This window comes from Sander lucioperca, chromosome 10 (genome assembly GCF_008315115.2).
Source record: "Sander lucioperca isolate FBNREF2018 chromosome 10, SLUC_FBN_1.2, whole genome shotgun sequence".
NCBI classification, from domain to species: Eukaryota; Metazoa; Chordata; class Actinopteri; order Perciformes; family Percidae; genus Sander; species Sander lucioperca.
This window is the reverse complement of record NC_050182.1, coordinates 10,583,917-10,611,704: the sequence shown is the minus strand read 5'-3', so window position 1 is coordinate 10,611,704 and position 27,788 is coordinate 10,583,917. Positions and strand designations below refer to the sequence as shown.

Below are 27,788 nucleotides of genomic sequence, written 5' to 3'. Positions count from 1 at the left end.
CGGTTTACATAATAACATTTTTTTTAAAAAGAGGGCATACTATGCCGTCAGGTTCATGTCATATCTCGCGAGCGCGATAAAACATGGTCACGAGCAAATTATATAATTTCCCACGTGCAGATTTTACTCCGCGCGCACCAACTAAGCAGCACGTGCACAGAGCAGCCACCACGCGAGTGTCTGCTTTGCGAGTGCTGGAGGGCATACACGCTCTTGCAGGTCAACTCTTTCTGCTCGCTCAAATGAAACTGACTTCTGACATTTTGGGGGCGGAAACCAAGGAGGCACTAGCCCTCCTATGATTGGTCACGTTCAAGGGGATCTCAAGGCTCTACGGACATTTCAAACGCATTGCACATATCCCAACAACAGAACGGATGAGAGACACTTATACAGTCCTTTATTTAAGGTGCTATGCTATCTTGAACTACATTGTTAATAAAGACAGAAAAACAGTTCTTCGGCCGGTACGCCACCTGAACGATAGCTGTCAATCAAGGTAAACTAAGGATGTCCGTGTGGGTGAGATCGCCTTGAAAGTCAGCCAAAACTGACAAACACGTACAGTAAGTGTGTGGGCGATCATGTACAAGGAAGAGTTAGGAGCTACTCAATCCAACCGGTCGCTGCACCTGCCTGAAGCATTTTCTTTTCATCATTTAAAATTTTGTTATGGCAACACTTGCTTTTACTGGTTGAGGGGGACGCTTGATTTCACTTCAATTGATCTTTTGCCCTTGTTCTCCTGCTGCTCACGTCTTGTATGCAACCCACTTAATCACAGCGTGGGCTCGTTGAAGGGAAGGCATTGCATTAAAGTGGGACTGAACACACCTCTCATCTTTGATGTCCTTTCATCCTGCAGGTTTTTTTGTTTAGCTGAGTTAACAAGCTGCGCCACGTAGACACAGAGCAGACTGATTAACCACCCGGGGGAACAAAAACCTGCCAGACCTTGCGGACCTCAGGCACCAGATCTGACTAGAGCTGCAAAGATTAATCCATTAGTTGTCAACTATCAAATTAATCGGCAACTATTTTGATAATCGATTAATCCGTTTGAGTAATTTTTTAACAAAAAATAAAAGACAAAAATCCTCCGATTCCAGCTTCTTAAATGTGAATATTTAAGCTCTGAGCAAGTATGGTAGCATTATGATCTTGAACATCGATTTGAGAAGCAACCTTTATTTTATTTTATAATAATTATTTATTTAATTTGATCTTTTTTTCTCTTATTTAACTTTTATATGTATGTGTCTGTATGTATGTATGTATGTATGTATGTATGTATGTATGCATGTATATAAACTCAGCAAAAAAAGAAACGTCCTTTCACTTTCAACTGCTTTTATTTTCAGCCAACTTAACATGCGTAAAACTTTCTATGAACATAAAAAAATTCAACTACTAAGAACTAAACTGAACAACGTTTCACAGACATGTGACTAACAGAAATGGAAAAATGTGTCCCTGAACAAAGGATGGTCAAAATCAAAAGTCACAGTCAGTATCTGGTGTGGCCACCAGCTGTTATTGCTGTGAGATGTTACCCAACTCTTCCACCAAGGCACCTGCAAGTTCCCGGACATTTCTGGGGGGCATGGTTCTCGCCCCTACCCTTCGATCCAACAGGTCCCAGACGTGCTCAATGGGATTGAGATCCGGGCTCTTCACTGGCCATGGCAGAACACTAACTTTCCTGTCTTGCAGGAAATTGTGCACAGAACGAGCGATATGGCTGGCGGCATTATCATGCTGGAGGGTGAAGTCAGGATGAGCCTGCAGGAAGGGTACCACATGAGGGAGGAGGATGTCTTCCCTGTAACGTTCTGCAACTTTTGATTTTGACCATCCTTTGTTGAGGGACTCATTTTTCCATTTCTGTTAGTCACATGTCTGTGAAACGTTTAGTTCTTAGTAGTTGAATTTTGTTATGTTCATACAAAGTTTTACGCATGTTAAGTTTGCTGAAAATAAAAGCAGTTGAAAGTGAGAGGACGTTTCTTTTTTTGCTGAGTATATATACATACATACACACACACACACATATATATATATATATATATACATATATATACACACGTGTATATATATATATATATATATATATATATATATATATATATATATATATATATATATATATATATATATATATGTGTTTTTCTTTTCTACATTTGTACCCAGTGGGTGGGTTGGGGTGATGGGAGGGAGAACAGTGTGTAAAATGTTTGCTGTGTTTTATATAACTGTTAAACACTGTATAATTTGATGTGATTTGCAAACTGAAAACCAATAAATACATTATTAAAAAAAAAGTGAATATTTTCTAGTTTCTTCTCTCCTCTGTGACAGTAAACTGAATATCTTTGAGTTGTGGACAAAACAAGACATTTGAGGACGTCTTCTTAGGCTTTGGGAAACACTGATCGACATTTTTCGCCATTTTATGACGTTTGATGACAATGAAAATAACGGTTAGTTGTAGCCCTAGATCTGACCACCGAGGCCATTTGGCATTGGAGAAAAGGGATCAGAAGCCGATCGCCTGGCGGGGTTAAGACATATCAAGCGCTTCCCCCGTACCTCGGGGTCCATCTCCATCAGCTCCTCCTCCAGCCGATCCAGCTCCTCGGCACTGAGGCCCTTGAGGATGGCATCCTCGTCAATGTCCCTGGGGTCCGACATGGCTCCTGAGGTTCTGGCTCACACACACACACACACTCAGGCATACACACCACTGCACACCCCTGGGCGCTGGAGAGGGCACTGGGAGAGAAGGGAAGAGAGAGGGGGGGGGGGGGGGGGATCAGTAGGGGTGGGAAACAAAACTGATGCACATATCCAGCAAAACAGACCGAAAAGCAGAAAATGCAGAAACAAATGAAATTCTTTACAAATGAAATAAATGTCAGACTGACTGACTTGTGATGTGCATTAGTATTAGAAAACTATGAATTTTTAGAAATGTCTCATGATATATTGTCTGTGTATTGTAAAGTGTATTATTCAGCTTTTGTTTAAGAAGGCAAAGAAAATCGCAAAACTCAATACTATCGAATCGCAATACTTCTAGAATTGCAATAAATGAAGATCGCAGTACAAATTGAATTAGTACCGTAAAAAGGATCAAATCGGGACAAAAGCATATCGTCCCAGCCCTAGAAATCTGGAAATTTGTTTTTCTTTCGGTGTTTGTGTCCTCTGCTCATTAAGAGCTGTAGGATTTCACTGAATTTGGCGGACGGACGTGGGTGTTTTCACCAGGCCACCCTCAGCTTTTCAAACTATTTGACAAAATTAGAAATCACTGTCCTTATTTTACCTGGGGACCCCCCCTGGAATACCACTGGCCTTGCCAAACTGTTTCATCATCTGCATAGAGCTTACCGGCTGCCTCGTCCAGAGAGCTTCAATAATGTGAGGATGATAATAATAGATGCATTTCCAATAATAAACCTGCAATACTCAGGAGGGCAGAGTCTGTATAAATATGCTGCAGCAGCCTCCAGGACACACGCTTACGTAAGTTTCGTTCTCACCCTAAAAAAACACATAAGAGGTGAATTAGCACACACTGATGCCCTGCTGTGTGAAAGGCGAAGAGGTAGAGCGAGGCAGAGAAGTGAAGAAAGTGAAAGAGAGAGAGAGAGAGAGAGAGAGAGAGAGAGAGAGAGAGAGAGAGAGAGAGAGCAAAGTCTTTGTAACTCTAAACCCTTAGCTCACCACACATCAACTAAGAATAGCAGAATAGAGACAGGAGAGGGGTTGAAAGTGCTAGCCCTTATTTATCATTGACGTACACTTGTTCATGCAGTAGGGGACACACCCAAAACATATCTGCAGCCTGTGATGAAGGTAAAGGCACCAACTAGGGCTGCACAATGAATCGCAATTTTATCGAAATCGCAATATGGACTAGTGCAATATCCAAAACAATATTTGTTAAAGATAGTGTGTAGTTTCTGTCACCCCCATGAGGAATTCTAAGTAATGACAACAAAACTGTTGGCGCGTCCACATGATACAAGCCTTCCGTGATTGCGCACCACCCCCACCCCTCCTCTACGCAGTTGCTAGTAGCCAAGGAGGACACGGAGGATTAAAAAAAAAAAAAAAAACATGATGGACTCTTCAGAAGAGGTAATTATCTTCACTCGAGCTTCTGCGCGGATAAGTCACCGGACGACACAATCTTCTGACCATAGCCATACTGAGAAACACAGAGAGAGTTGTGTGGAATTAGCTTTGTGACAACTCATTTGGCAATAGCTTGAATGAAACGGCCGTTTATTAAGATCAAAAAGTTACGCACTAAAGCTTTAAAAGGCAAAATATGTTGTCAAATCATTCTTAATTAAGTATTGTGGTGCTGCAGAGACGTCCCAGTTTACAAATCCTATCCTACAGACTAAAGAAAAAATATTTGTTTGGTACTAGGCCTGTAACAATTATTGCATAATTGTCTAACCGTAAAAAAAATTTAAGAATCACCGTTTCTTTATTTAACTGCAATTAACTGCCAACATTAGCTAAGGTCCTAAGGGGTATGACTGTTGATGGTAATTATCTGATTTATGTTAATTTAAGAAAAAAATACAATGTTTTATGATAATAAAGAGGCGTGGTTTACTTGTGTTATTACATTATCTGGGTCACACAATACTGAAAAATAAATACATAAAGATATTGGACTGAAAGAGACAATTGTATTGTTAATCGCAATTATTTCTGAGACAATTAATTGTACAGTAAAAATTTGGAATTTTTGCAGCTCTATTTGGTACACATCCCCCCAAAAACCACACTATAATCAATTATATATATCATTTTTCAATGAAAATGAGAATAATGATACAGAAATCATTCCCTCCAATATCTTGAATCATATCGCAATATCAGTCAAAATAATCGTAATTCGATATTTTGCCCATAGCGTGCAGCCCTAGCACCAACACATTACGGCAAACCGAGTCTGTTACAGCAAAGAGCAGCAAGTTCAAACTACACAGCAGGGCCCTCAAACTAGGACACACAATCCCCAGTCCCACAACAATCACTCTGGGTCAAAAGTATGAGTAATGCAGCTATCAGGTTTCTCAGGTCCAGTCTTTTCTTTTTTCAGTCCAGTTTTCATCCCAACTTGGCCAGAGAAGAACACCCATCACAGCTCAGGTCACAGAATGTGGTTTCATTCAGCCAGTCTGCATGTATAATGTCGGGAACCAATAACATCTGTGATCTGTGATGGCAACAAGAGTTCATGTATCTTACCGTTGGCAGCTTTCTGCACGAGTATATAATCACATTTGTGTTTAGGGATTACTTAAAAAGGGATATTTAGTTTAGGGCTGGGACGATTCATTGCCGTAATCAACGTCATCGATTACAAAAATATGTCGATTTGCATAAGGTGCGTCGGAATAGAGGAAGATGGCAGCGCCCGTAAAATTTAACTACATGTCGCGGCAACGCATGTCGCTGGGCCGTGACTTGGTAGCTTTGCAAATCTAAGACGATATCTAGTCTCATATCACGATCTCGATATAATATTGAAATATTGCCCAGCCCTACCTATAACTACTGTTATTATCTAATGTTCATACCCGATTGTAGTTGGTGATCAACTCACATTCTACCGTTTATTTATTATTGGCCATTTTGGCCACCTAGCGGTTGTAATGTTTTGATGAATTTATGCATGTGTTTTTTGTTTTGTTTTTTGTTTTTTGCCTGTTGTATGCACGTTGTCGTATTGATAATTGCATTTCTATTTTTATTTCTATTTTGGGATACATCTCAAGGGGTTTATCCTGAACACAAACCGACCTATAATAACATTTGCTGGTAAGTTTTCTAAGGGGTTCTAAGTGCTACAGCTCTATAGCTAACTAGCCTGCAAACTGATGGAAGCAGTGCACTTCTCCAGTGGATGTTTGTTGAGTAGCTCGTGGTAGTCAAGTGCAACACAAGATGAGTCCAGAAGATCTAGTAAATTAATGTGGGCTGCACTTGTAAACCTGTGAGTCTTTATGTGTTGTGTCTCTGGCCGTTGGTCAGCCAATGATAAAAAGGTGACGGCTTGATGCAAACACACTTTAAAATAAAATGATTTGATGATGTCTAGATAGACAGAGCCACATTGGGCTTTCTGACGCATTTAATGCACAGACAGGGGGCGCTGAAATTAAACCAAAAAACTACTAAATAGACATTTCCTTTGGTTACAGATTTTTTTTCTTGTGTAACTTTGTGTGTCTATGGATCAACTTCCTGTACAATGTCGTCAAAGGACGAACCACGGTCAAATTATCGGGTTTCCTAGACAACAGTACAGAAGCATGGTCGCCATGGAAATAGAAATCTTTGCTCTAGTGACACATAACCTAATGTGAGCATAACCTTCTTCTCAAGGTAACGCCTATTTGGTTGGACTCACTGATCAGATTACACGTTATTAGAGAGAGAGAGAGAGAGAGAGAGAGAGAGAGAGAGAGAGAGAGAGAGAGAGAGAGAGAGAGAGTGTGTGTGTGTGTGTGTGTGTGTGTGTGTGTTTTAGATCTTCCCTGAGACAGGTCTTTAAAAAGGGTCAGTTCTCCTTGAACTAACCTTTTAAATTATTATTTTGTATACACATCTAAAGCACATTACTGGCAAGACAAACTAACACCAAATACAGCTCCTATGAGGCTTTGACAGCATGGCTAAGACACAATTGGGATGTGAATTGTTGTTTTGTTTTGATTTATATAAGGTAAGATTCGGTTGTTGCCACAGCACAAGGACAGGAACAAGCAGAGATAAATAGAGAGTAAAAAATAAGGAGGTATATAAAAGATAAAAACAGTTCAAAGTTAAAAAGTATATATGTTACAAAACCATGACAAGGCAAAATGACATAGATGTGATAAAATAGTATAATATATAACAAAATATGTCAAATCAGTCCAACTTAATATAATAATAAAGGAGTCAACTTTTTCCTTTCACTTTCCTGATTAACATCTTAGGTCACATTAGCAGAAAAATCTGAATTAGTGTGTCATGGCTCCTTTACCCTGTATTCGCTCGAATGCAGTTCAAACTGTTGGAGTTGGGCGATATGGACAAAATCTAATATCACCATATTTTTGACCAAATACATCGATGTTGATATTGTAGGGTTGACAATTGGTGCTTTCACAAAATGTTAACACAATCAGCGTTTTGATAAATAATCACCAATAATGTGGATACAATGACTAAGTGGGTAAAGGCAAATAATAAAACAGCTAGTAGGTCTGGTATATTCAGAAAATGACATCACTTTACTGTAATGCAGCCTTTAAAACAAGGAAAAGACAACAGTTGTGTCATATCACGATATCCAAAATGTAAGACAATACCTAGCCGCATATATAGGGCTTTTCACATATGAAAAAATATTCTCTTGATTAAAACCACCTGTTGCTCCTGCAGCTCCTGCAGACGCTGTGTGGCTCTAATGTGTAAAGCCAAAGACACAAACAGCGGATCACACAGCCGAGTGCGGAGGAAGATGGAGGAGAGTTAAAGGATGAGGGGAGGGAGGCTGCCGCTCAAAAGGACCAGGTGGAGGATAAATCTACCAAGACAGATAAAAATGTTATCTGCGATAAAACGGTTTTACTGGCTTCTACCACCTTCCAGCTAAAACACAGCCTCTAACGCTGGTGATCCATTTGACCGTGCAACGCTTCTGTCGTGCCACGCTCCACTCTATTCCTATGGGTGACGTCAAGCGACTTCAACGTGCACGCAAAGCATTCCGGGAAGGCAGCGCTGCATTTTAAAAAATGCTGCGCGTCCAAAAGCTGGCCGATTCCCATCTTTATTCAAATGAATCTGTTGAACGTGACGCGACTATCCAGTAGAAGTAGACGAAAATCTTTTAAACTGACCTTTGTCGATCTGAAATGAAGACAGATTCAGCAACTGCATGGCCTATTTCTCGCTTAAAATGGTTTCAGAAACACGTTTCGGTGAACTATTTTCGTAAAATACGAAATCGTATTCTCAACGAATCGCCATGACACTCGTCACGCGTTCATCCAATCAGCTGCCGGTCAAGGGCGTGGAGCATCAACCATGGATGTATGACATCGCGACACCACGCTTCAGTCGTGTCGCCAAAGTGGATCTGTACTCTAAGTCTTAACGGGCAGATTTCTATATTCTTCACACAACCTTCATTATTATAGAATTGCTAAGAATCAATCTGATGGTATAATTGTAGTGAGGTGACATTTAACCAAAAGTTAAAAACTTTAGGCAAATCAAAGTAACACTAATTTGCAATCTGTGTATGATAATTCACCTGTATAACATTGATTTGTTTTATCTATTTTCTTTTTTAGGTCTTCTTGATATCTGTACTCAAAATACTTTTCCCCCATTGTTCAACTACATGTTTTACTCTGAAACCCGAATAAAAAGAACTTTGCAAAAATAATAAATCCGTTATTTATTCATTAAATGACATCAGTCAGACTGCGATGGTCTGCTGTATCAAATTATGTTATTTATTTGAAAATATTGTATTTTTTTATTGTTGTTTCTTATCATGCTACCATTTCTGTCTAATTGATTCGTTTAGGCTTCCAATACAACTGATTTCCAAGCAGTATTCTATTAACTGTAAGACTCAAATAGAGACTATAAACCTTTCCTAATCCCCTTTGTAGCACTTTAAGTGTTAGATTTACTGCTTTCTAATATATTGAACATAGAGAGCAGTCTGTGATTTAAGGAGTGAATGTGACCCAGTGCTCCATCCAAACAAGGCTCATGTGATTTGCCTGCAGTCAAGCCTTTGAGCCACGCTTATTGGGGAGTTAAATGCATGGCTGTTTTCTGACACTTGAGCTAAGCGTGAGGGCTCAGACAACTGCATACCAGCAGCCTGCCAGTCAAGGAGCTGACCAACAAAATACTTTGACATATGCAGTTTTAGAAAGAGATCATACCGACTTTGGTTTTGGGGGTCTGATAACAGTACGAACTACAAATCCAGTTTAGATCAATACTTTCTTTTTTTTTTATTCTGAGGGAATATTTGATTGTCGGTAGGTTGGCTTAAAATAATTGATTCTCCAAATAAAATTTTTGAGTAATCTGTTATCTACGGTGGCTGACAGGGGCAAACGCCCTGCAACTTAAGAAAACACATGCAAATAGACAAAACACAAGCAAATTAAGAAAACAACTTCATTGATTAACACATGCGCAGCATTCAGCAAATGCGCTGCAAATACACATTTGCGTCATTTCTATATTTGCAGCGTGTTTATGTATTTGGTTGTGTTGTGTGTATTTGCAGCGCATTTGCTGAATGCTGTGCATGTGTTGTCAAATTAATGAAGTTATTTTCTTAATTTGCTTGTGTTTTGTCTATTTGCATGTGTTCTCTTAAGTTGCAGGGCGTTTGCCCCTGTCGGCCACCGTAGTTATCAATTAATAAAATCCGGAAATCAATCTTTTAATATGCCTTTCACCATGGCTGTATAAAGGGCATCACGTGACGGGACAGGAGTATTGTCACTGAAATGTCCCTAACCTAATTGATATTGAATCGGAACTGTAATGGAATCAGGACCTTGTGATCGGAATCGAATCGGGAAATCACTGGCGATACCCAGCCCTAGTTGTCAGCAATAAAATATAAAAGTGTTATGATAACAAAAAACTGCATGGACAGAAAATGGCCATCCGGTAAGCAGACAAATAGCCAGGCCCAACATTGTGTTTTCATTTGTTTTGACATTTCATTTGGCACGTTGCACATGCCAGGAACCGACCACACTGGAAAGAGACTGGACTGTTTGTGAATGTGCATCTGTCACCAGCACTCCCAGCAATATTTCTATATGAACCACAACATAGTGGTGGCGGTCACCTGCCGCTGCCAGCTGACTGTTAACATTTCTTTTTCCAGTTTAAATCTCAACCATCCCCTGCACCTGCAGTTGCTGCTATCTTTATGAGAGCCGTGACATTAGCCGAGCCTGGTTATAAATGTATATCTACATTTTATTCGAGTTGGTTAATGACAGCTACTTCTCTGTAAGTATTCAACCCCCATCTGAAAGAGTGCCAGGTCTGATTTTACCCTCATGTGTGTGACACAGGTCTAATGTTCCCTCTGTCCATGCCAGAAAAAGCTCATGGAGCGACATTTTACCACGACATGTTCTTAATGTATTTTTTTAATTTATTGGAAGGATAGGCCCTTGAGATGCAGCATCTCATTTTCGAGGGACTCCTATAATGTTAACTACGTGCAACTCTATATAGCAAGTCAGAACAGAATTTGTCATCACTACCACAACGGTAAGTAAATCATTGTAGCATTCTCCTGAGATAAATGTCATGATTACAGCTATGTGGGACAAAGCGGGGGATAGAGAACTCAACAGGCAGCTCCATTTAATGAGAAGCCTCCAATATTAGAAAGCCTTAGGTCTTATGCTGTGACTAAATAGTATTTTAAACAAAGTTGGGCAAAATTAAAGTGAGTGTGAGCCAACTCTTACTTAGAACTGAGGCTGGAGTTCAGTAGCATTTCATCAGATCGGAAAAAAATCCACCTAATACTACATCAATTGAATCTGGATCCTATTAGACGTGCTACTGTTGAAGTTTGATGATATTTTGAGCCTTTTTAGTGGTATAAATAGCGATTTGTTTTTACTTTCCCTGTGCCCCGAATACTAGCGTTGTAAGCTAATCAGCGGTCTGCGCTAGCTTGTTTCAAGCAACAAACACATTTGATTAGCATGAAAACATGTCCCAGAGAGCAATCTAGTGGGTATACATCTGTTATTAACCCCTAGGTTCGTTTTGCCTTTAATGAGCATCATTACTCAGTGCCAGAGTGACTCGCTGAGCAAATTCAAATTGTGTTCTCCCGAGAACTCTGGATTTCCAGGGTAAGGGCTGCCTGCAACTTATGATTAATCCATAATCCACTCACTTATTTTATCTCTACAACCAAAACAATGCTAGAACCAAAACTCAAGTTTGGCCAGATGGACTACAGTATTCAGCAAAATAACGACCTAAAGGTTTTGTTCGTTGCTCTACATCAGGGGGTCAAACATATGGCCCGTGGGCCAGAACCGGCCTGCCAAAGGGTCCAATCAGGCCCACAGGATGACATTGACAAAAATGCCTGTCTAGCTAGTACCAGGGACTTTTTTCATAATGGAAAATCAACGAAGGCGAGTAGAGTCGAGGTGAGTCGAGCAGGTACCACGTCATGGAAAAACGCCATTACACTTAGGCTAGTCCTTGAGCTGGGCGATATGGAGAAAATCAATTATCACAATATCTTTGACCACATACATCGATGTCGATATTGCGGTGATATTGTAGGGGTGACTATTGGTGCTTTCACAATGAGAGTTTTGAAAAAGAATCACCAATAATGTGGATACAATGACTAAGTGGGTAAAGGCAAATAATAAAACAGCTAATAGGTCTGGTGTGTTCAGAAAAGTACATCACTTTACTGTAATGCAGCTTTTAAAACCAGGAAAAGACAATACTTGTGTCATATCACGATATTACAATATCCAAAATTTAACAAGATACCTAGCCTCATATATCAATGGCGATATAATATTGGTTTATTGCCCAGCCCTAGCTTGTCTAAAACTCATTATATTGTGCATTTTCAAACCAAAACAGTGTACGTAACTGTGTAAGTTGTAACTGGGCTCCATCATCATAAATTACAGCTAACGTGTCAGAAATCTCATGGAGCAATTGTTTCCTCCAACAGGATCTAAAGCAGCTCCAACTGCAACAACTGCCCTTATTATTGCAACCGGTTTTTGGCTTTCATCTCCAACCATCTGTTGAGTTTTGTGCCTGGGCACTTTGGTCACAGCAGTTAAGAGTATTTAGAGATTTCACAGCTGGCGCTTCAGTCTGATTCAGTAAATGTTCGTGGAGTCATTTGTAGACTGTAACAGAGATGGGTGGAAGATGTCTGTGGGAAAAAGGCACTTATTTTGGAATTTCGCGCTGTAAAAACTTGATTCACTGCAGGTGAGCTTGTACAATTTGTTATTGTCCTGAGCCATTAAGGAGCTCCAGTAGCTCTATGTCAAAAGTAGTGCATTGAGACAAGCAGCAGTGAGGAGTTACTGTGTGTTTTATAAGTCAAAGACTTACATGGGTTTGGATTTCACAGTGACAAAGGTTATACACTTATAAATGCTCCATATGATTTATACTCTGCTTCTGTGCCAGAGCAGAAAATAAACTTTGAGGTAATTTTTTTTCTTGGTGTCTTTGTTGGGTAGAGGTCTATTTTTCGTGCAATGGTAGCAGAAGTTTTTTTTTAAGTGCCCAGGGCCATCGACAGCTCAGAAGATTTGTCACCATCCGCAGGTCGCCTTGTTCACGTCTTACTGCCAAAGTGTAACATTCCAAATCTGCCCTCAGCTTAATTTTAGCTTCACAAGTCAGCTACTTCCAGCCGTGTGAATCCAAACCGGCTTGGGTTGCTCCTTGAAACCAAATCGGAGCACCACTTTCAGGCACAGAGAACAACTTGTCTGCATAAGTTTGGCTCCAAAAGTGGAAGTTTTAAAAGGTTAATTTAGTATTTTTTTAAAACAAATCAGCCAATTTGAAGCTGCTACAGAGCACTGATGTATATATGCATAAAGAAGCAACAAGTGAAACTGTTTTTTAACAGATAGTTTGGTGGTGTATGTCATTAAAAAAAACTAATTGAATTTGACTCTGCAGTAACGTCATATCTAGCCTAAGCAATGTACCCACTTCATCTTTCACTACAATTAAGGCATCAGCCCACAAAAGACAATTTAATCCAGTGACAGATACATAATTGTCACACACTACTGGATCTTTGCTAGACAGGAGGTGTTGGCGGAGGGCAAACTTAAACCTCCTTCCCAGTTTCCAAACACTGCACCCCAGTAAGACAACATCTCCAAAATCTCCTGTGACGAATTAACAGCACAGTGATGAACAACATTTGGATGGCTTAACCCCTCCACATACCATATTGATCGCTTCATTTGAGCGACAGCATTTCAGTTTTCGGCTGACCCTCTGCAGAAGCCTCTCACAGAGGGACACAAGTTGAGTTTCAGCCCGTAAAACTCACGTCAGCATCGAATTATAAATCAAATCTAAGCATTAAGTCACAAAATGTCTGCACAAAAAAATGGAGATTTTCAGACAACAATTCACCCATGTCCCCCCATTAATCCTGCAGCTTTGTACCATCTCAGACACAAATCCTCACACATGAGGGTCCTGCTTAAGGTAAAGGAACCCTTCCAAACAGACCCATAGACAAAGATTAAAGTGTGGATCACCCTGACATGCCAGCAGGATCCACAACCCCCCCTCCAAACACACACACACACACACACACACACACACACACACACACACACACACACACACACACACACACACACACACACACACACAGCGACAGAAGGAAGCAGCCTCACACCTACCTTCACAGACGAGCAGTGCTGAAGCCCCTCGGCAAGGCAGAGCCTGAAGTTAGAAACCAGAGAAAGTCGTTTCTCTTTTTTTTCTCTTCTCCCCCTCCTCTTTCTTTCTGTCTTTCGCTGTCTCTCTCTCACTTTACCCCCCCCCTCTCCCGTGTGTCAGGCTTCAGGGCTGCTATGCTGAGACAGGCATACTGACGGACAGCACTTTGAGAAGTCAGCATTTTATTATTTGGGCTGTGTAGAGAGAGAGGGGGGGGGGGGGGGGGAAGAAGTGGGGCATGAACTCACATGTTCATCATTCATTCAATTAAAACGGAGTGCAGTCAGACAGAAAGAGAAGGGTTGACATCTAGTGGTTTGAGTGGAGTTGTACCATGGTAATGAGACTGACTTCTTTTGCTTTCTCTCAGAAGAGATTTACCCAAATTATTTTATGTTATGTATTTTTTATTATTTTATTGTAAATGGCATGATTACTTGATTTTATATAAAGCACTTGAATTTTCTGATAGAAACCATGTTTAATATATGTTTTGCTTTTACATAACACTGAGACAGCCCATTTCCCTCCATTAATGGACAAAACAATGCTACTCTACTACAAGACATTTATTGACAATAGTATTGAATTTGTGTATTGACTTGATATTTTACTTGCTTTGAAGTGGCAGTAATATTCTGTATCACAGCACACATATATAGCAGAGAAATGAAAAATCCATTAACTCAATAAACTAGCCTTAGTTCTTTAGCATATATTTAACCCATAGTTACACATTTGCAGTTTGGTTCATTCCTTGTTTCCAACAGCAGCTTTCTGCAAACAACTTTGATAAAGTCACTCTAACGTTACACATTGCCCAGCACCAAACAGCAGGCAGACACGGTTAGCAACTAAAGTTAGCTGGCTAACTTCTTAGAAGTTTAGTGGAGACCAGAGCAAAAAAAAGAGAGTGAATATTGGACTTAGGTTTATCAAGTGAACACAAACATGACAGCAAATAAATGATAGTGGCGTTTTAGGTGGAATTACACAATTTTTCGTTTTTGACATATTGGCTATTTGATTCACACAGTTTAAGACAAGTGATAATCCAACTGGTCTTATATAGCCTACCTGTTCAGTTCTCCACAACGTCCGGACGTACTGCTCCATGTTTGTATGCGTGTCAGTTTGGGTAGCCATGTTTTCCCAAGTTTACCGCGTTGTCCCGCTGCTTTCATGTTGGTTATCCCATCCTTTCAGAACAAGCGGCAACTTCCCCTCTTAATACATCCATGCCTTAAACCTGCAATCTAGGGATGGGCGTATCGATCCTGTGGTATCGATAGATCGATATACTCACGCTACTCATTTGGCATCGATTTCCTTAAAAAAATATCGATATAAACTAAAAAATAATAATTGGGGGTGTATGCATTACCTTCAGCTGTTTTAGATTACTTACTTAAATTACTATGTGCCGGGACATCCCTGTACCTGGCGGCGTATTGAGCTGGCCCAGGAGACGAGCGAATGAGCGTCAACGTGCGACACAGCCGACAGCGACACAGCCAAGGGCCTGAAAATGTGTATGTTTTTGTTCATATTTAATTTATTTCATTCATATTTGTTATTTATTTTACTTTTAATTTTATTATGTATTGACCATAATACATTTTGTATAAATGGTCTGTATTTGTCTTGTGATTTGTCTTAAATGTAATAATATTTTTACTGACAAAAATTGGCAATAAGAAATTAACGGTATCGGTATCGGTATCGGTATCGATATCGATGAAAATGCAAGAAAAAGTATCGGTATCGTATCGAATCCTAAAAGTGTGGTATCGCCCATCCCTACTGCAATCTATTTCATTTCCAACAGGGGGAGACTCCACAGGCTCCAAAAAGAAGTCAGATTGCATAGAAGTCTATGAGGAAATTACGTTACTTTATTTATTATCTCAGAAAACATTACCATAACAGGTTTATAGTCTAAATCTCTAGTTTCAAGTTTTCTTTTATCATGGTGTTTATTTTGTAAATCATGGTCCTATTGAGGCTATTTTAAAATAGACACAAAGTGGGGGATGCTTTCAGGCGGGCTGCTTTCGGGTAGGGCTAAACGCCGTCTTGTCAATCATGATAGAGGCCTAAGCAATGCTAGCCATGGCCCTGTGTAGGCCTACGTTAATAATGCAGCATAATGCACAGGCTTGCATAGGCTGCAGCCTAGGGGCCCTACATGGCCAGACAATTTTTTATTATTATTTTAAATTTACTTAAGCGCAAACAAAAACATACCCTAATTGGCCCATAAGAAACATTTAAAAAAACAAGCAGGTGATTGGGTAGATGTGACTTGGGTCACATCTATCCAATCAGCTGCTGCTGGTCAGTTCATGTCAATCATTTTCATTTACATTATTTGGTACTGCTAAATGGCACAGTGGCAGAATGACCGAAAGAAAGTATGAAAGTGGAGCACAAAAGCGCAAAATACAAAGGTTAAAAGAACGTGACCAAGATATCCTGAAAAAAATCCCTAAATTGACTGGATACTTCAAGGCTGCTGAATCTTCATCCAGTCAAAGACAAGATCCACAGCAGGACTGCCAGCTAGCATCGGCTAACATCGGAGCTGGGGTTGAAACACCTGCAGCGGGATCCTTAGCTGTTGAAAACACAGACAACAATGGCTATTTTAAATAGCCATTGTTGTCTGTGTTTTCATCAAAATGTTGATCCTCTCACTGTGTGCTTTCACTTAAAGTTAATTGGAATATTTTGGTCCCTAAAAATGTCTTGTTCAGCGTTTGGTAGCGCCTTGCCAAAGAAGGCTAGCTAGCTAGCTAGTGCTAGCATTAGCCGGTAACTTAAGGGAAAGTTGCCGATTTTAAACCAGCTCGTGTAGCCTACTGCCATACATACAGATAAACTAGACCAACCATTTACCTGCCCACAAAATTGTGGTTGACTCACTTCAGCCGGTTGCGGCAACTTTTCGTCTTTAACGTATAGCTTAACGCTGGGTTTTCGTACACCTGCTGTTGTTCTTTTTAACCACTTTTTTCACCTTTTCCTTCACTCTCAAAGGTTTCATCTCTCTTTCCGTTTTCATTAAGATCATAATTTATTCCCAGTAGGCTAATATTGTGCTTTACTTTTTCTAATTATCTCCACTGTTCTTTCACCGTTTCATCTTATTTGACAACTTCCTGTCATTTAAGGTTTCATCAGCCTTGTTGAAACCTTAAATGCAACCTTGCTTTCAAAATGTCTCCTCTTTTGTCATTTAACTTTTGAATTCAATCCTCTGGTCCAGTTATTATTAATAATAGGCTACATGTATGTATGACTCCTTTCTGCTCTCATGATATCACTAAGTTCCAAAATATTTTATTCCTCACTTAGCGTATACTTTCTGATTTGGAGGCAGCGTTACAAATTAGTAGGCTTATGTTATGTCAAAAATAGCTCATTGTATTATAGTAACACCATTACGTACAGTAATTTCCAGGTTGGACATTTAAGACGTAGCAAATGCTAAAAAAAAAAAAAAAGTCCCCACTGGAGGGAAAATGATTGACTGCTTCATATCATCAAACCACCACTGCAATTCCTGTGTTTTCCCTGAATAACCCTTTGGTCCCTTTCCTTTTTGGATGTCATATTTATGGAGATCTCTACAGCTCACATAAATGGAGCGTCAGAAAAGACTTTGGACACTTGGCTCAACATTGCTGAATGCTTGAAATTCATGCTGTAGACTTGTGCTATACCCTTCTTACTTCTATTTGTGCATGTGTTTGGTCCCGAATGTCTTATGTCTGTGTTTCTGTCAATGTCTTTTGTTTGTTTGTTTGTTTGTTTATGTGTGTGTGTGTTTGTCTGTTTCTGTATGTCTTATTTGTAAGCTGCAGACATCCTTCTTACTGTTGTGTTTTTATTATGTCTTCCCCCCCTTCCCGTCTTTCCTCTCTGTGTTTTTTGGTTCTGGGACGCGTTTCTTATGTCTCAGCATATTGTTTGTAATTTGAAAGAGCACCATGTAATGTTGCTTTGCCACCCTGTGTGACTATACTGAATAAAAATATTTTACCGCAAAAACCCTTTGGTAAATTTTAAGGATACTGTTCCTCAATTTAAATCCCCAAGAAATGTCCCATTGTACATTATCTTTCATTTACCAAACACATTTTTTAATCTTATTTTGCGCTGTATACATCTACACGCCTCCTTTCCCACCACTAGATGGCAGCAGATATACACTCAGAATGTAAACACAGCAGCTCTGAAGTTCTTATGAAATCATTGCATTCAAACAAGCAACCCTGTGTTTTGACTGTACAATGCCCTCCAGTGTTTGGCACGTGGGCTATTAATGAGTCAAAGGGTCTGCATGAGGAAAAACAAGACATGCAATGAGCAATAGTGAGCTCATTATTGGAGGAATAAATGTATCATTTTGTTTAAAAAAAACAACCACCATTGCATTGATGCTTTCCAGAGTGGTAATGCATGGTTAACTTCCTCTGATTCTATTCAACAAAATGATTTCAACTGGTCATTAGTATGACAATGAAATATATCTCTTAATAAAACAATTAGAGAGAATTGTGCAAACTGAAACTTGGTTGCAGACTAGTTTCCGCCCTGACCAAGCCCTAAACCTTTTTACAAAAACACAAAATGCCATTCATCTTTTGAAACCCTAATAGATGCTTAACATACTGTACATAGTGGGACTAAAGCATCACACCTGACTGCATTCTATTCTGATCACTCTGCACAGCACTGTAGAAATACCAACAACAAACAAAGTGAGTTCGGCATTCATTTGTTTTCTTTTCCTATAGAAGTGGATGTAATCCAAATAATCTGATATGAGTGTGAACAGAGAAACACCTCAGTTCTCACACTGTTTGTACCTTTTATTCTGCATAAGCGCTTACTTTATGTGTTCAGTTTCTATGTTATTGCAAGTCTGCACATTCCTCTGCATGCCCTGATATGAGCTATTGCACCTTTGCAGCTTTTGAATGGACTTCTTAAAGGGTTGGTTCACCCAAAAGATGCCATGGGTTTCAAAATACAGTTGAGGAAAAGCATGAAAGAACTGACTAGAGAAGCATAATCAATGCAGATGCTTCTAGGACATAAAAGGGTCTAAAACATGATATGGATCATATGCTCTGGCCTCCATGTTTATTCTCATTTATCCTGTATCTGCTTGATGCAACACCTCACTGGAGCTGTCATGTTTACACTGAGCTAAAACATTCAAAGCGAAGATCCTGCATTTTCTTTGGATCCTTAACTACAATTTCAAAAACAAAGTGTAGGCTTGAACAAATGCATATATATAATAATATAATATAATATCTTGTGAGGATCTCAATAAAACTTGCCTTCAACTTTCTTGTCAATAAAGTCAATAAAGTCTACATTGCACAACAGCTGTGTAATAAAAGTGATAGTGTTATAAAAATATGTTGTTCCCCGTCAAGGTCAGCTCCCTCCTACTCTCATTTTCAGTTTGAAAAAAAATTTTTAAATGCTAAATTTAATGTTTCTTCACATGTGTAAAATGAGTTGAAAGAAGACACTGATCAGTCCTCAAAAATTCCATAGGTCACGTTGAGACCACAACTTTGTCGCAGAAAAGAAGTACTTGTGTATGTGTGTGTGTGTGTGTGTGTGTGTGTGTGTGTGTGTGTGTGTGTTGGGTGTGTGTCTTGTGTAGGTGTTTCCACTTAAATGACTCATTCAACAGATATTTGGGGGGGAAGTGAGAGGGCAGTTTAGCCATCTGAGACAGAGCGAGTAAGACCGGAAAAAAAGGGTGAGACCAAAAGATATAGATGGACAAATTAAAGACATGAGGCTCAGCACAGTCCTTACAAAATCTGGATCAACTTAATTAGTAACTACTGGAGCACCGACCACAAAAACTGAAAGTAAACTTCAATGCTATTTGGCAGTGAAGAGACCAAACTGATTATCTGAACCAGAAACTGGTAAACACATGAATACACTATGAGTAACCCCAATCTGGACATTATGTCTGGCCAAGACAGACGAATGTTGCAACGCAGAGAAAAAAAAAAAAAAAACAATTCTGCTGAGATGGAGCCACACTTCCTGCTGCAGCGCAGCTTGTGGAAAGACGTATTTAACCGAGTTTTGGTTAAACAAATGGAACTCAAATTCCAAGAATTGACACACTCTCCAAGCAAATTCAATATTTACTTGAGAAGAAAATATGTAAGAGCAAGCGACAGCCTGAAGGGAAGCCATGCAGTATAACAACACTGCACTGAGTGCCTTCAAGGGACAGGAAGAGACTGCTACCACTCCTACATCTGTACAGTAAATACAAGCAGCCGTCAGCTTAGCACAAACACCCAACTTTATTTAATACAGTCCTATATAGCGCCTTTGTGGAGCAGATGTCACAAAGTGCTTCACATTAAAAGACAGAAGCAAGACATTTTCTTACTTTCTGAATTATAACACTCATACTGTAAACCTCTTACAACCTGATTTGGGAAAAAGCGTACTTTTGTTTTATGGTCATGCCAATGAAACAAATACAAATTTGAAAGAGGGGGAGGCGAGGCGGGGTTGTCCCAGTTCAACAGGAAGTCTGCGGGGCTCTCCCCTTATATTCAAACACAAACTCAAACACTCTGGGGATGAAACCATAGCAACAACAAGGACTCGGTTTCTTTTCCCTTTTTTTGTGATAAATTACCACAGTTCTTTCCTTGTGTTCCTACTCTTTTTCTCACACATTTGCATTGTTTCCTCTCACAGACAACGTCAGACTGGAAACTGGATGTCAAACTACCTTCTTCCTCATTCACTGGAATGGGGGAAACACATATATGGAATTTTTGTAAGATGTGTCATTGTGTGAGTTTCAACACTAGAGGGGGCAAATGTGATGTTTCGAGTGACATTTTAGAAACCAGCGAACAAAAGGTCTTTGTCTCATAAAGAATGCAGCCCTTCTTCTTCTTTACGTGTGGTACGTGTGTGTGTGTGTGTGTGTGTGTGTGTGTGTGTGTGGGTGTGTGTGTGTGTGTGTGTGTGTGTGTGTGTGTGTGTGTGTGTGAGTGAGTGAGTGTGCTATGTGCGTAGCATGATCACAGCAGGAGTAGGCCTACTTTAGCCGGTGTTGACAGCAAACACAAGTGCTGTCCTTCACTTTGTGTTTATGATGTTCCCAGTGAAGTTTTCATCCCGCTTTGGCACCAAAAACACTGCGTAAATATCAAACAAACCACATGAGAAACATTCCACTCTGTCAGACTGTACAAAGACTAAATCAGCCTCAAAGCTGGCCCAAACCTGTCTATGAGAGCTGTGCATGCCCTGTGGTGAGACTCACAATGTGTTCCTCAGCAGCCTTGCTGTCTGCCAGCGAACACAAAGCAAAAAGTCATGATGTGCAATCACATTGTTTAACAATCATGTGTGCAAGGAAGTGCTCTGCTCATCTCCCACAATGAAATGTGGATTCAAATATAATAATTTTTGTCCAGAGAGGAGTGGTGCTCGTTTGGCATCCTCATTCAGCATACCAGTCTAATAAGTGTATAACCACTTATTAGACGGAAGTTAGATGTGGCAAAGAGTAAAGTTGATGATGATAAGGTAGGGTTAGGCTAGGCGGGGTTGCAGTAGAGCTCATTCCTGACAGTCCAAAGGTCTTTGTAACACAGAATTATCTGCACTGTGTTTAAGTTGCAGTGGTGGAGGATGATCTGTTACTTAAAGCTGTATACTTTAATAAATATTGTCAATGGCTCAAATAATTATGTGTAATGTAAAAGAGGTCAGTCATATTCTGCCTTCAAATTGGGCCATGTTTACCGTGTTCACGAAAAGAGCCCATATAATACGCTCTGCTTGTTCTATTTCCCAACTCGTAACTGGGAATTGTCTGAAAGTTCTGAGTTCACGAGTTGTTACGTGTTTTTCTGAAATGACGGAGGCCATGTAAGTTCATTTTTGGGTAGATGGTAAGTTAATATATTGTGATTTTAGTCGTATAGAGTTTTTTTTTCGTAATTTTATGTCTTAAATGTTTATATTCCCAACGGCCTCTCTTTCCTCTGTCATTATGCCTTTCCATTTCCTGCGTTACGTTACCAGCTCGCAAATTTGTAGGAAATGCAAAGGCATAATGACAGAGGAAAGAGAGGCCGGAATGTAAACATTTAAGACATAGAAAAAGGTGAAAAAAAACTCTATACGACTAAAATTACAATATATTAACTTACCATCTACCCAAAAATGAACTTCCATGGCCTCCGTCATTTCAGAAAACTACGTCACAACTAGTGAACTAAATTTTTAGCCTTGTGGCTTCTATGTTGCCGTTGCCTAGCAGGCGTGTTCTCTTGACTTAACCACCTAAATGCCGAACATATCGTGTTGGCTACATGACTTCCCAGGTCATAACCACAAGCTCACGATTTCTATTTGAAGGCAGCAATAGTGAGAGCCATATATTTTCCTTTGGACTTGGTGGAGAGGAAAACAGAGCTAAAAGAGAGGGAATATTGGACTTACATTCATCAGGTGGACATAAATACAACTCCAGATGAATGCTAATGTTGCTCTGTGTCTGGTGGTAGGCCACTGTTTGCTAACGCGTTCGCCATATTAACTTTGTGTTTACAGCGTGTTGCACTGCCCGCCAGTGGCCACAACGACTCGATGACTGCAGGTTAAATAAAGAAGCAATACCGGGATATAAAAGTACACAAATAAAAGTCCTGCATGCAAACTTACACTGAAATAAAGTACAGAATTAACATCAGCAAAATTTGAAGTGAAAGTGCTCAATATGCATGAGTGTTATATCATTAGAGTTTTGATACATCTGGATTATGACACATAGGCTACATGAACACGTAAGCACCATTTTAATATTGTAGGTACTTGTTGAAGGTGGAGTTGATTGCTCTTCTCAAAGTCTACGCTCTTTAGACTCTTGTTTGTCATGGTGCTCTGAGGTTATTTTCCTATCACTGTGTATTATAGATATCTCTATAGACTCACCAAAGACTCTCTAAGCATTTACCCTAAGCATTTATTATCTCAAATAAGCCGACAACTAGGCTATAGTTTACATCCCCGGAACTTCTATATAAGGAAAAGCGCCGACTCACTCTGACAAGAACAGGCTTTACAAGTAAATTAAGCTGATCTTATCTCTTTGCATGCTTTTAAACCTTCTTTAGGATGCATAGCTGTCCTAAAACCTCATTTTAGGACACATTTTGATCATTAGTGTTGTGTTTAATGACTTTATCCATTTTTTGGTTTTTATTTCTCATAATTTTTAATAGATTGATTGCAATTTCTGTGTTCACATTTTGTGTGTTCTGACGGCTGTCATTTGATAAATTTGCATTATCCTTCTGGTCACATCCGTTTTGTTGATCCTTGATTACATTATGGATTGTTCAATTTTCACCCTGTGTCACTTTAGATTAAAACACCCACGAACCCAGAAAGGATTCACTGTGTCAAAGTAATAATAACCTTGTTGGGTAGTTAAATGCATCATATTTCGTAAACTATTCATATGCAAAAATCCTAACCTGCAAAGCTGCCAGCCAGGTAAATGTATGGCAGTAAAAGAAGTAGCTCTGCAGCTATGAATAGAACAGCATTGTTGCAGTGGCCTGTGTTGGCTTTAGGTTTACAGTGTTACTGAAAGGTGTGGTCACACACATGTACAATATTCTTTCATATGAAGGGCCAAAATGTATCAGGATGGAAGGCCACGGGCCAAAAATAAATGTCGATGTTGAAGAATACAGTAATTCTTGCCATTCTCCGTAGATAAAACGTACGTATGTAATTTAAATGGGAAGTTTACCAGCACTGTGCTTTACATTGCCGTTAAACTCAGATTACATACTTTTTAACTGCACAAAATGTACGTTTCATAGTCATACTTTTAAAATAAGAGGAGAATAAGCATGAGCATGTCCAATACATGGCGGGCCAAAACAAAGAGAGCACGGGCCAAACTTGGCCCGCGGGCCCCAAATTGGGCGGCCTTGCTTTAATGGATGACAAACTAAATAAAAATGCCAAATTAAAGTGTTGTTATGAGGTGTTGGCTCATTACGAGCCTCCAGAACAGCTTCAGTGCTCCTTGTGTATTCTCTGGACTCTAACGAAGAACTCTAACTCTAACAAATAATTCATGTTTGTATGTATTTATGTTGACACTGTACTTTATGTTGACACTGCACTACAATAGAATGTGTACAATCCATTTAAAACAATCTTTTTAACCTAATCTTACTTGTAACCTAATCTCACTTTACTTCTACTTAACGTTTTTATTTATTTCTTACTGTAGCTTTGTTACTTTTTACACCTATTGTTCTTTTCTTTCTGTTATTTTACCTTGAATTTGACTGTTTGTGGCCATTATTCCCAAATCTGGTGATTTTTAATAATGATGAAGTATTCCTTTATGTGTTGAGAAAATTGTCCTACTTCTTAAGCTAAAAGTTAGCCTAAGTCTTTAAAAAGCCTCTTGGATCAGCTGGAAAACGCATCGTCACAAAGCTGAAAATAGTTCTGACTCCATGAAAAGATGACTTTAAAAGATTCTCACAAGACAGCGACACTACAAACACAAACACGTGATGATCTCATGAAATATGATGCATTGCTGCAGATTAAACTACCCAACAGTACATAAAAGAGTTAAAATAAGCACAGCCTAAAACATCTATAGCAGTCAAATGCAACATACACATTAATGCAGCAGTATTAATAATTAATCCAGAAACATCATGGTGATAACGCTGACAGGGAACATCTGTACAATACTTACTTTATTTACTTTCAATAATTTAAGTAGGTTTCATTTAACTGATTATACTTACATACTGTTACTTAAATAAGGTACAGGACTTTTACTTGTAGTGGAGTATTTTCCAACGTAGCAACATTAGAAGTACTTTTACTTAATTAAAGGATCTAAATACTTCTTCCAGTACTGAACATACAGAGGCGGAGAGTGGGTAGTGTACTGTATATAATGTTGCCCGGCTGGTTTGAGAAGTTTGATTTCTTTTTCACAGAGAAACTTGTCACAATTAGAATGTCATGAAGTCGAGCTGTTTCTACAGCCACCTTTGTTATATACTGTATGTTTGGTGGAGTATCACTTGTACTTGGGCCACTTGTATCAGTTGGCAAAGCCATGAAAGGTCATAAAAGATGGACGGTAAAAGATGAAAAATGTACAAATCGTGCATTGCGTTCACCAACCCAGTTTTTAGTTTCTGAGCTGTTTTGGATGTACAGTTGAAAACAATGACTGTTGTCTCCCACAGGGGAACAGACAGCTTACAGACATTTGGTGATGGGGAAAAAATTCCTGTAGGCCTATTACTCAAGCACTTGTAAACACATTAGTAGTCCCTCTGGTGAGGGTGTGAGCCTGATATTCAATGCCGATAAGTACTATGGAAGAACACACTCAGCAGGACATGTTGAGGCAAACAATGTTCTTGATGTTTCACTCTGTGGCCCTCTTCTGTACCTGTGTTTAACTGCATTACTGAGGAGCCTGAGTGATGTGTAAAGGCTCGCTGCGGTGCATGATGTCACCATGGTGAAACAACAAGTAACAAAGTTTGTTGTATGTATCCATCAGGTCAGGACGCTTCTTTAAAGCAACACTAGAGAACTTTTTGTAACTTAAAATAATGTTTCCAAAATCGTTTCAGTGGTTCATCAACTCGTAACTGGGTGAACGGCACTTCTGCATTCGCTTTGTGCCTCTCTACCGGCTATAACCGCACTATGCAAGTTTGCCAGATCGGGTAGCGGATCTGTAGTTCGAATGAGACATAATGGGACAATTCCGCTTCCAACCTGTAGGGGGACCGAAGCGGGAAAAGTTCTCTAGTGTTGCTTTAAAATTCATTCAATATAACAGATTGTAGAGAACAGAAACAAAGTGCTTTTTCAGCATCCAAAACTTCACCTATGGTGATTATGTGGAGTTTCATTCCAATCCATCCAGGGTGCGATTTGTGAAAAAAGCAGGAAGGGGGGGGGTTGTGTTTTTGATCATGCACAACAAAACAAAACATGGAAGAATTAAATCCCCCTTCCAATACCATGGGTATAGAGCCACTCGGCCGTGCATGCCAAAACACTTAAATAAAATAGTCTCAAACTGAAATAGTCTCAAACTGAAATAGCCCAACGTAGTGTCAACATAAAACACGTGTTCAAGCCGGAGATTGGAGTTCACTTTGCGGCGAAATCAAAATACTTTCACCCAGGAAACGCTTGTTCGTTTTGATCCAAATCCGATCTTTTTCCTAGATTTAGCGAGTCGTTTTGGTGCCTAAACTTAACTGTCAACAGCCACATGACGTGAATACAACAAAAAAAAACAACACACCTTTGACGTTATGTGTGTGTGTTGCGTTAGGTCACGGCAGTTTCCTGCGGCGTCACTATGACGACCAGCCACGCTCACCTCACACATGAGGCGGTACTAAATCTGCAATGGAAAATGGAGGACGGGGCACCGCGGCCGAGTCGAGCCGAGCCGAGATGAGTAGAGCTGGTACTAGCAGTGGGTAAGCGCCATTAGATAATTTCATTCAATAAAGAGTTATTGAAGAGGGGGGAATAAGGTCTCTAGCTAGCTTACAAAAACCCCTCTCACACATGCACTGTAAACCGGAAATTTTCTAGACATTACCCTACCGTCTATATCCACGACGTTCCACATTCCGGGATTGCTCCGGTGCCGTCGGAAATTCCGCCAGATGTCACTCTTTTCGGCAGGATGTCCATTACCTTCCTCTTTTTTGTGTTGGATTTTAAACTGCGGTGGATGTATGAGGACTATGGTTAACTGCTCCCTCAGATCTCTGCAGGGTAAATCCAGACAGCTAGCTAGACTATCTGTCCAATCTGAGTTTTCTGTTGCACGACTAAATCAACTTTTGAACGTACACATTCCACCAAAACAAGTTCCTTCCCGAGGCTATTTTGCAGCAGCACTGTGGCTCCGTGCATTGCTTAGCACCGCCCATGACGATTGGATTGGGATTGGTTCAAAGAAATGCCAATGCGCCAGAGCACGTTTTTCTCCCTTCCCAGAATGCTATGTGGACTTGCCAGACCCTCCTCCACGGTGCTATGGAGGAAGGTCTGTTGAGACTGTTTGTTATTGGTTACCATTGCAAATGTATGTGTCAAAGTTCACCAATTCATCCCACCAGCATGGGCAAATGCACTGATCACCGTGATTCCGTTGCAATGGATTGATTTGAAATGGTGAGTGAACAGGCCTTACTGCTGTTTGGTTAACTTCTCAGATTGGTGGAACTGATGCAAGTGGGAACTGTTTCAAATTTTAAGGACTCCCATTCTCAGAAATCATGTGACTTGGCTTTAATGGATTACCAGCATAAAGCACAGACATGTTTACCAACCCAGCTGGTTCACGATGTTTAATGCCAAACAAAGGTGTAATTGTCCTTTCAGCTTTAACAAAGACGTCTACAGAGAACTGCGAATCCACTACAAGAGCTGTGTGGTTTCCAAACAGGTGCTCATGTGTGTAATACACTGCACTACTGTATATGTAACAATTGGGCACTTAAGCAGTGATGGAATGTAATTAAGTACATTTACTCAAGTACTGTACTTAAGTACAAATTTGAGGTACTTGTACTTTACTTGAGTCTTTTCTTTTCATGCCACTTTTTACTTCTCCTACATCTCAGAGAAAAATATTGTACCTTTTACTCCACTACATTAATCTGACAGCCTTAGTAACTTTACAAATTAAGATTTTTGCACACGAAACACGTGTAGTTTATAAAATATGATGTTTTATTATAAATAAACAATAATAAAAACAACAATATATAGACCTACAGAACTGTTTTGATTGTTTCCAGTTTCTAAAATGTGAAGATTTTTCTGCATTGAGTACGTTTACTTGTAATACTTTAAGTACATTTTCCTGATAATACTTACATAATTTTACTTAAAGCTATAGTGCGTAGTTTCTGTCGCAAGTAATGACAACAAAACTGTCGGCGCATTGACGTGATACAAGCCTTCCGTGATCTCGCAGCCCCCCCACCTCCCACCCCTCCTCCACGTAGTTGCTAGTAGCCAAGGAGGACATGGAGGATTAAAAAAACATGATGGACTCTTCAGAAGAGGTCATTATCTTCACTCAATTTTCTGTGTGCGAA

General features: G+C 39.7%; 1 protein-coding gene across 2 annotated transcripts in view; it reads right to left on the bottom strand.

The window, feature by feature from the left end:
* The window catches only part of tmod4 (tropomodulin 4 (muscle)), a 31,747-nt gene extending 17,990 nt beyond the window's left edge, over positions 1-13,757 (bottom strand). Inside the window, exons 1-2 of one of the 2 annotated variants that reach the window (XM_031298479.2) lie at positions 13,524-13,757; positions 2,590-2,772 (exon numbers count right to left, since the gene is read on the bottom strand). In XM_031298479.2, coding sequence (XP_031154339.1) covers positions 2,590-2,691 — 102 coding nt within the window. In that variant the 5' untranslated portion in view covers positions 2,692-2,772; positions 13,524-13,757. The remainder of the gene's footprint in view (positions 1-2,589; positions 2,773-13,523) is intronic. The other variant, XM_031298478.2, reaches the window with a different exon arrangement.
* Between the last annotated feature and the right edge of the window lie 14,031 nt (positions 13,758-27,788).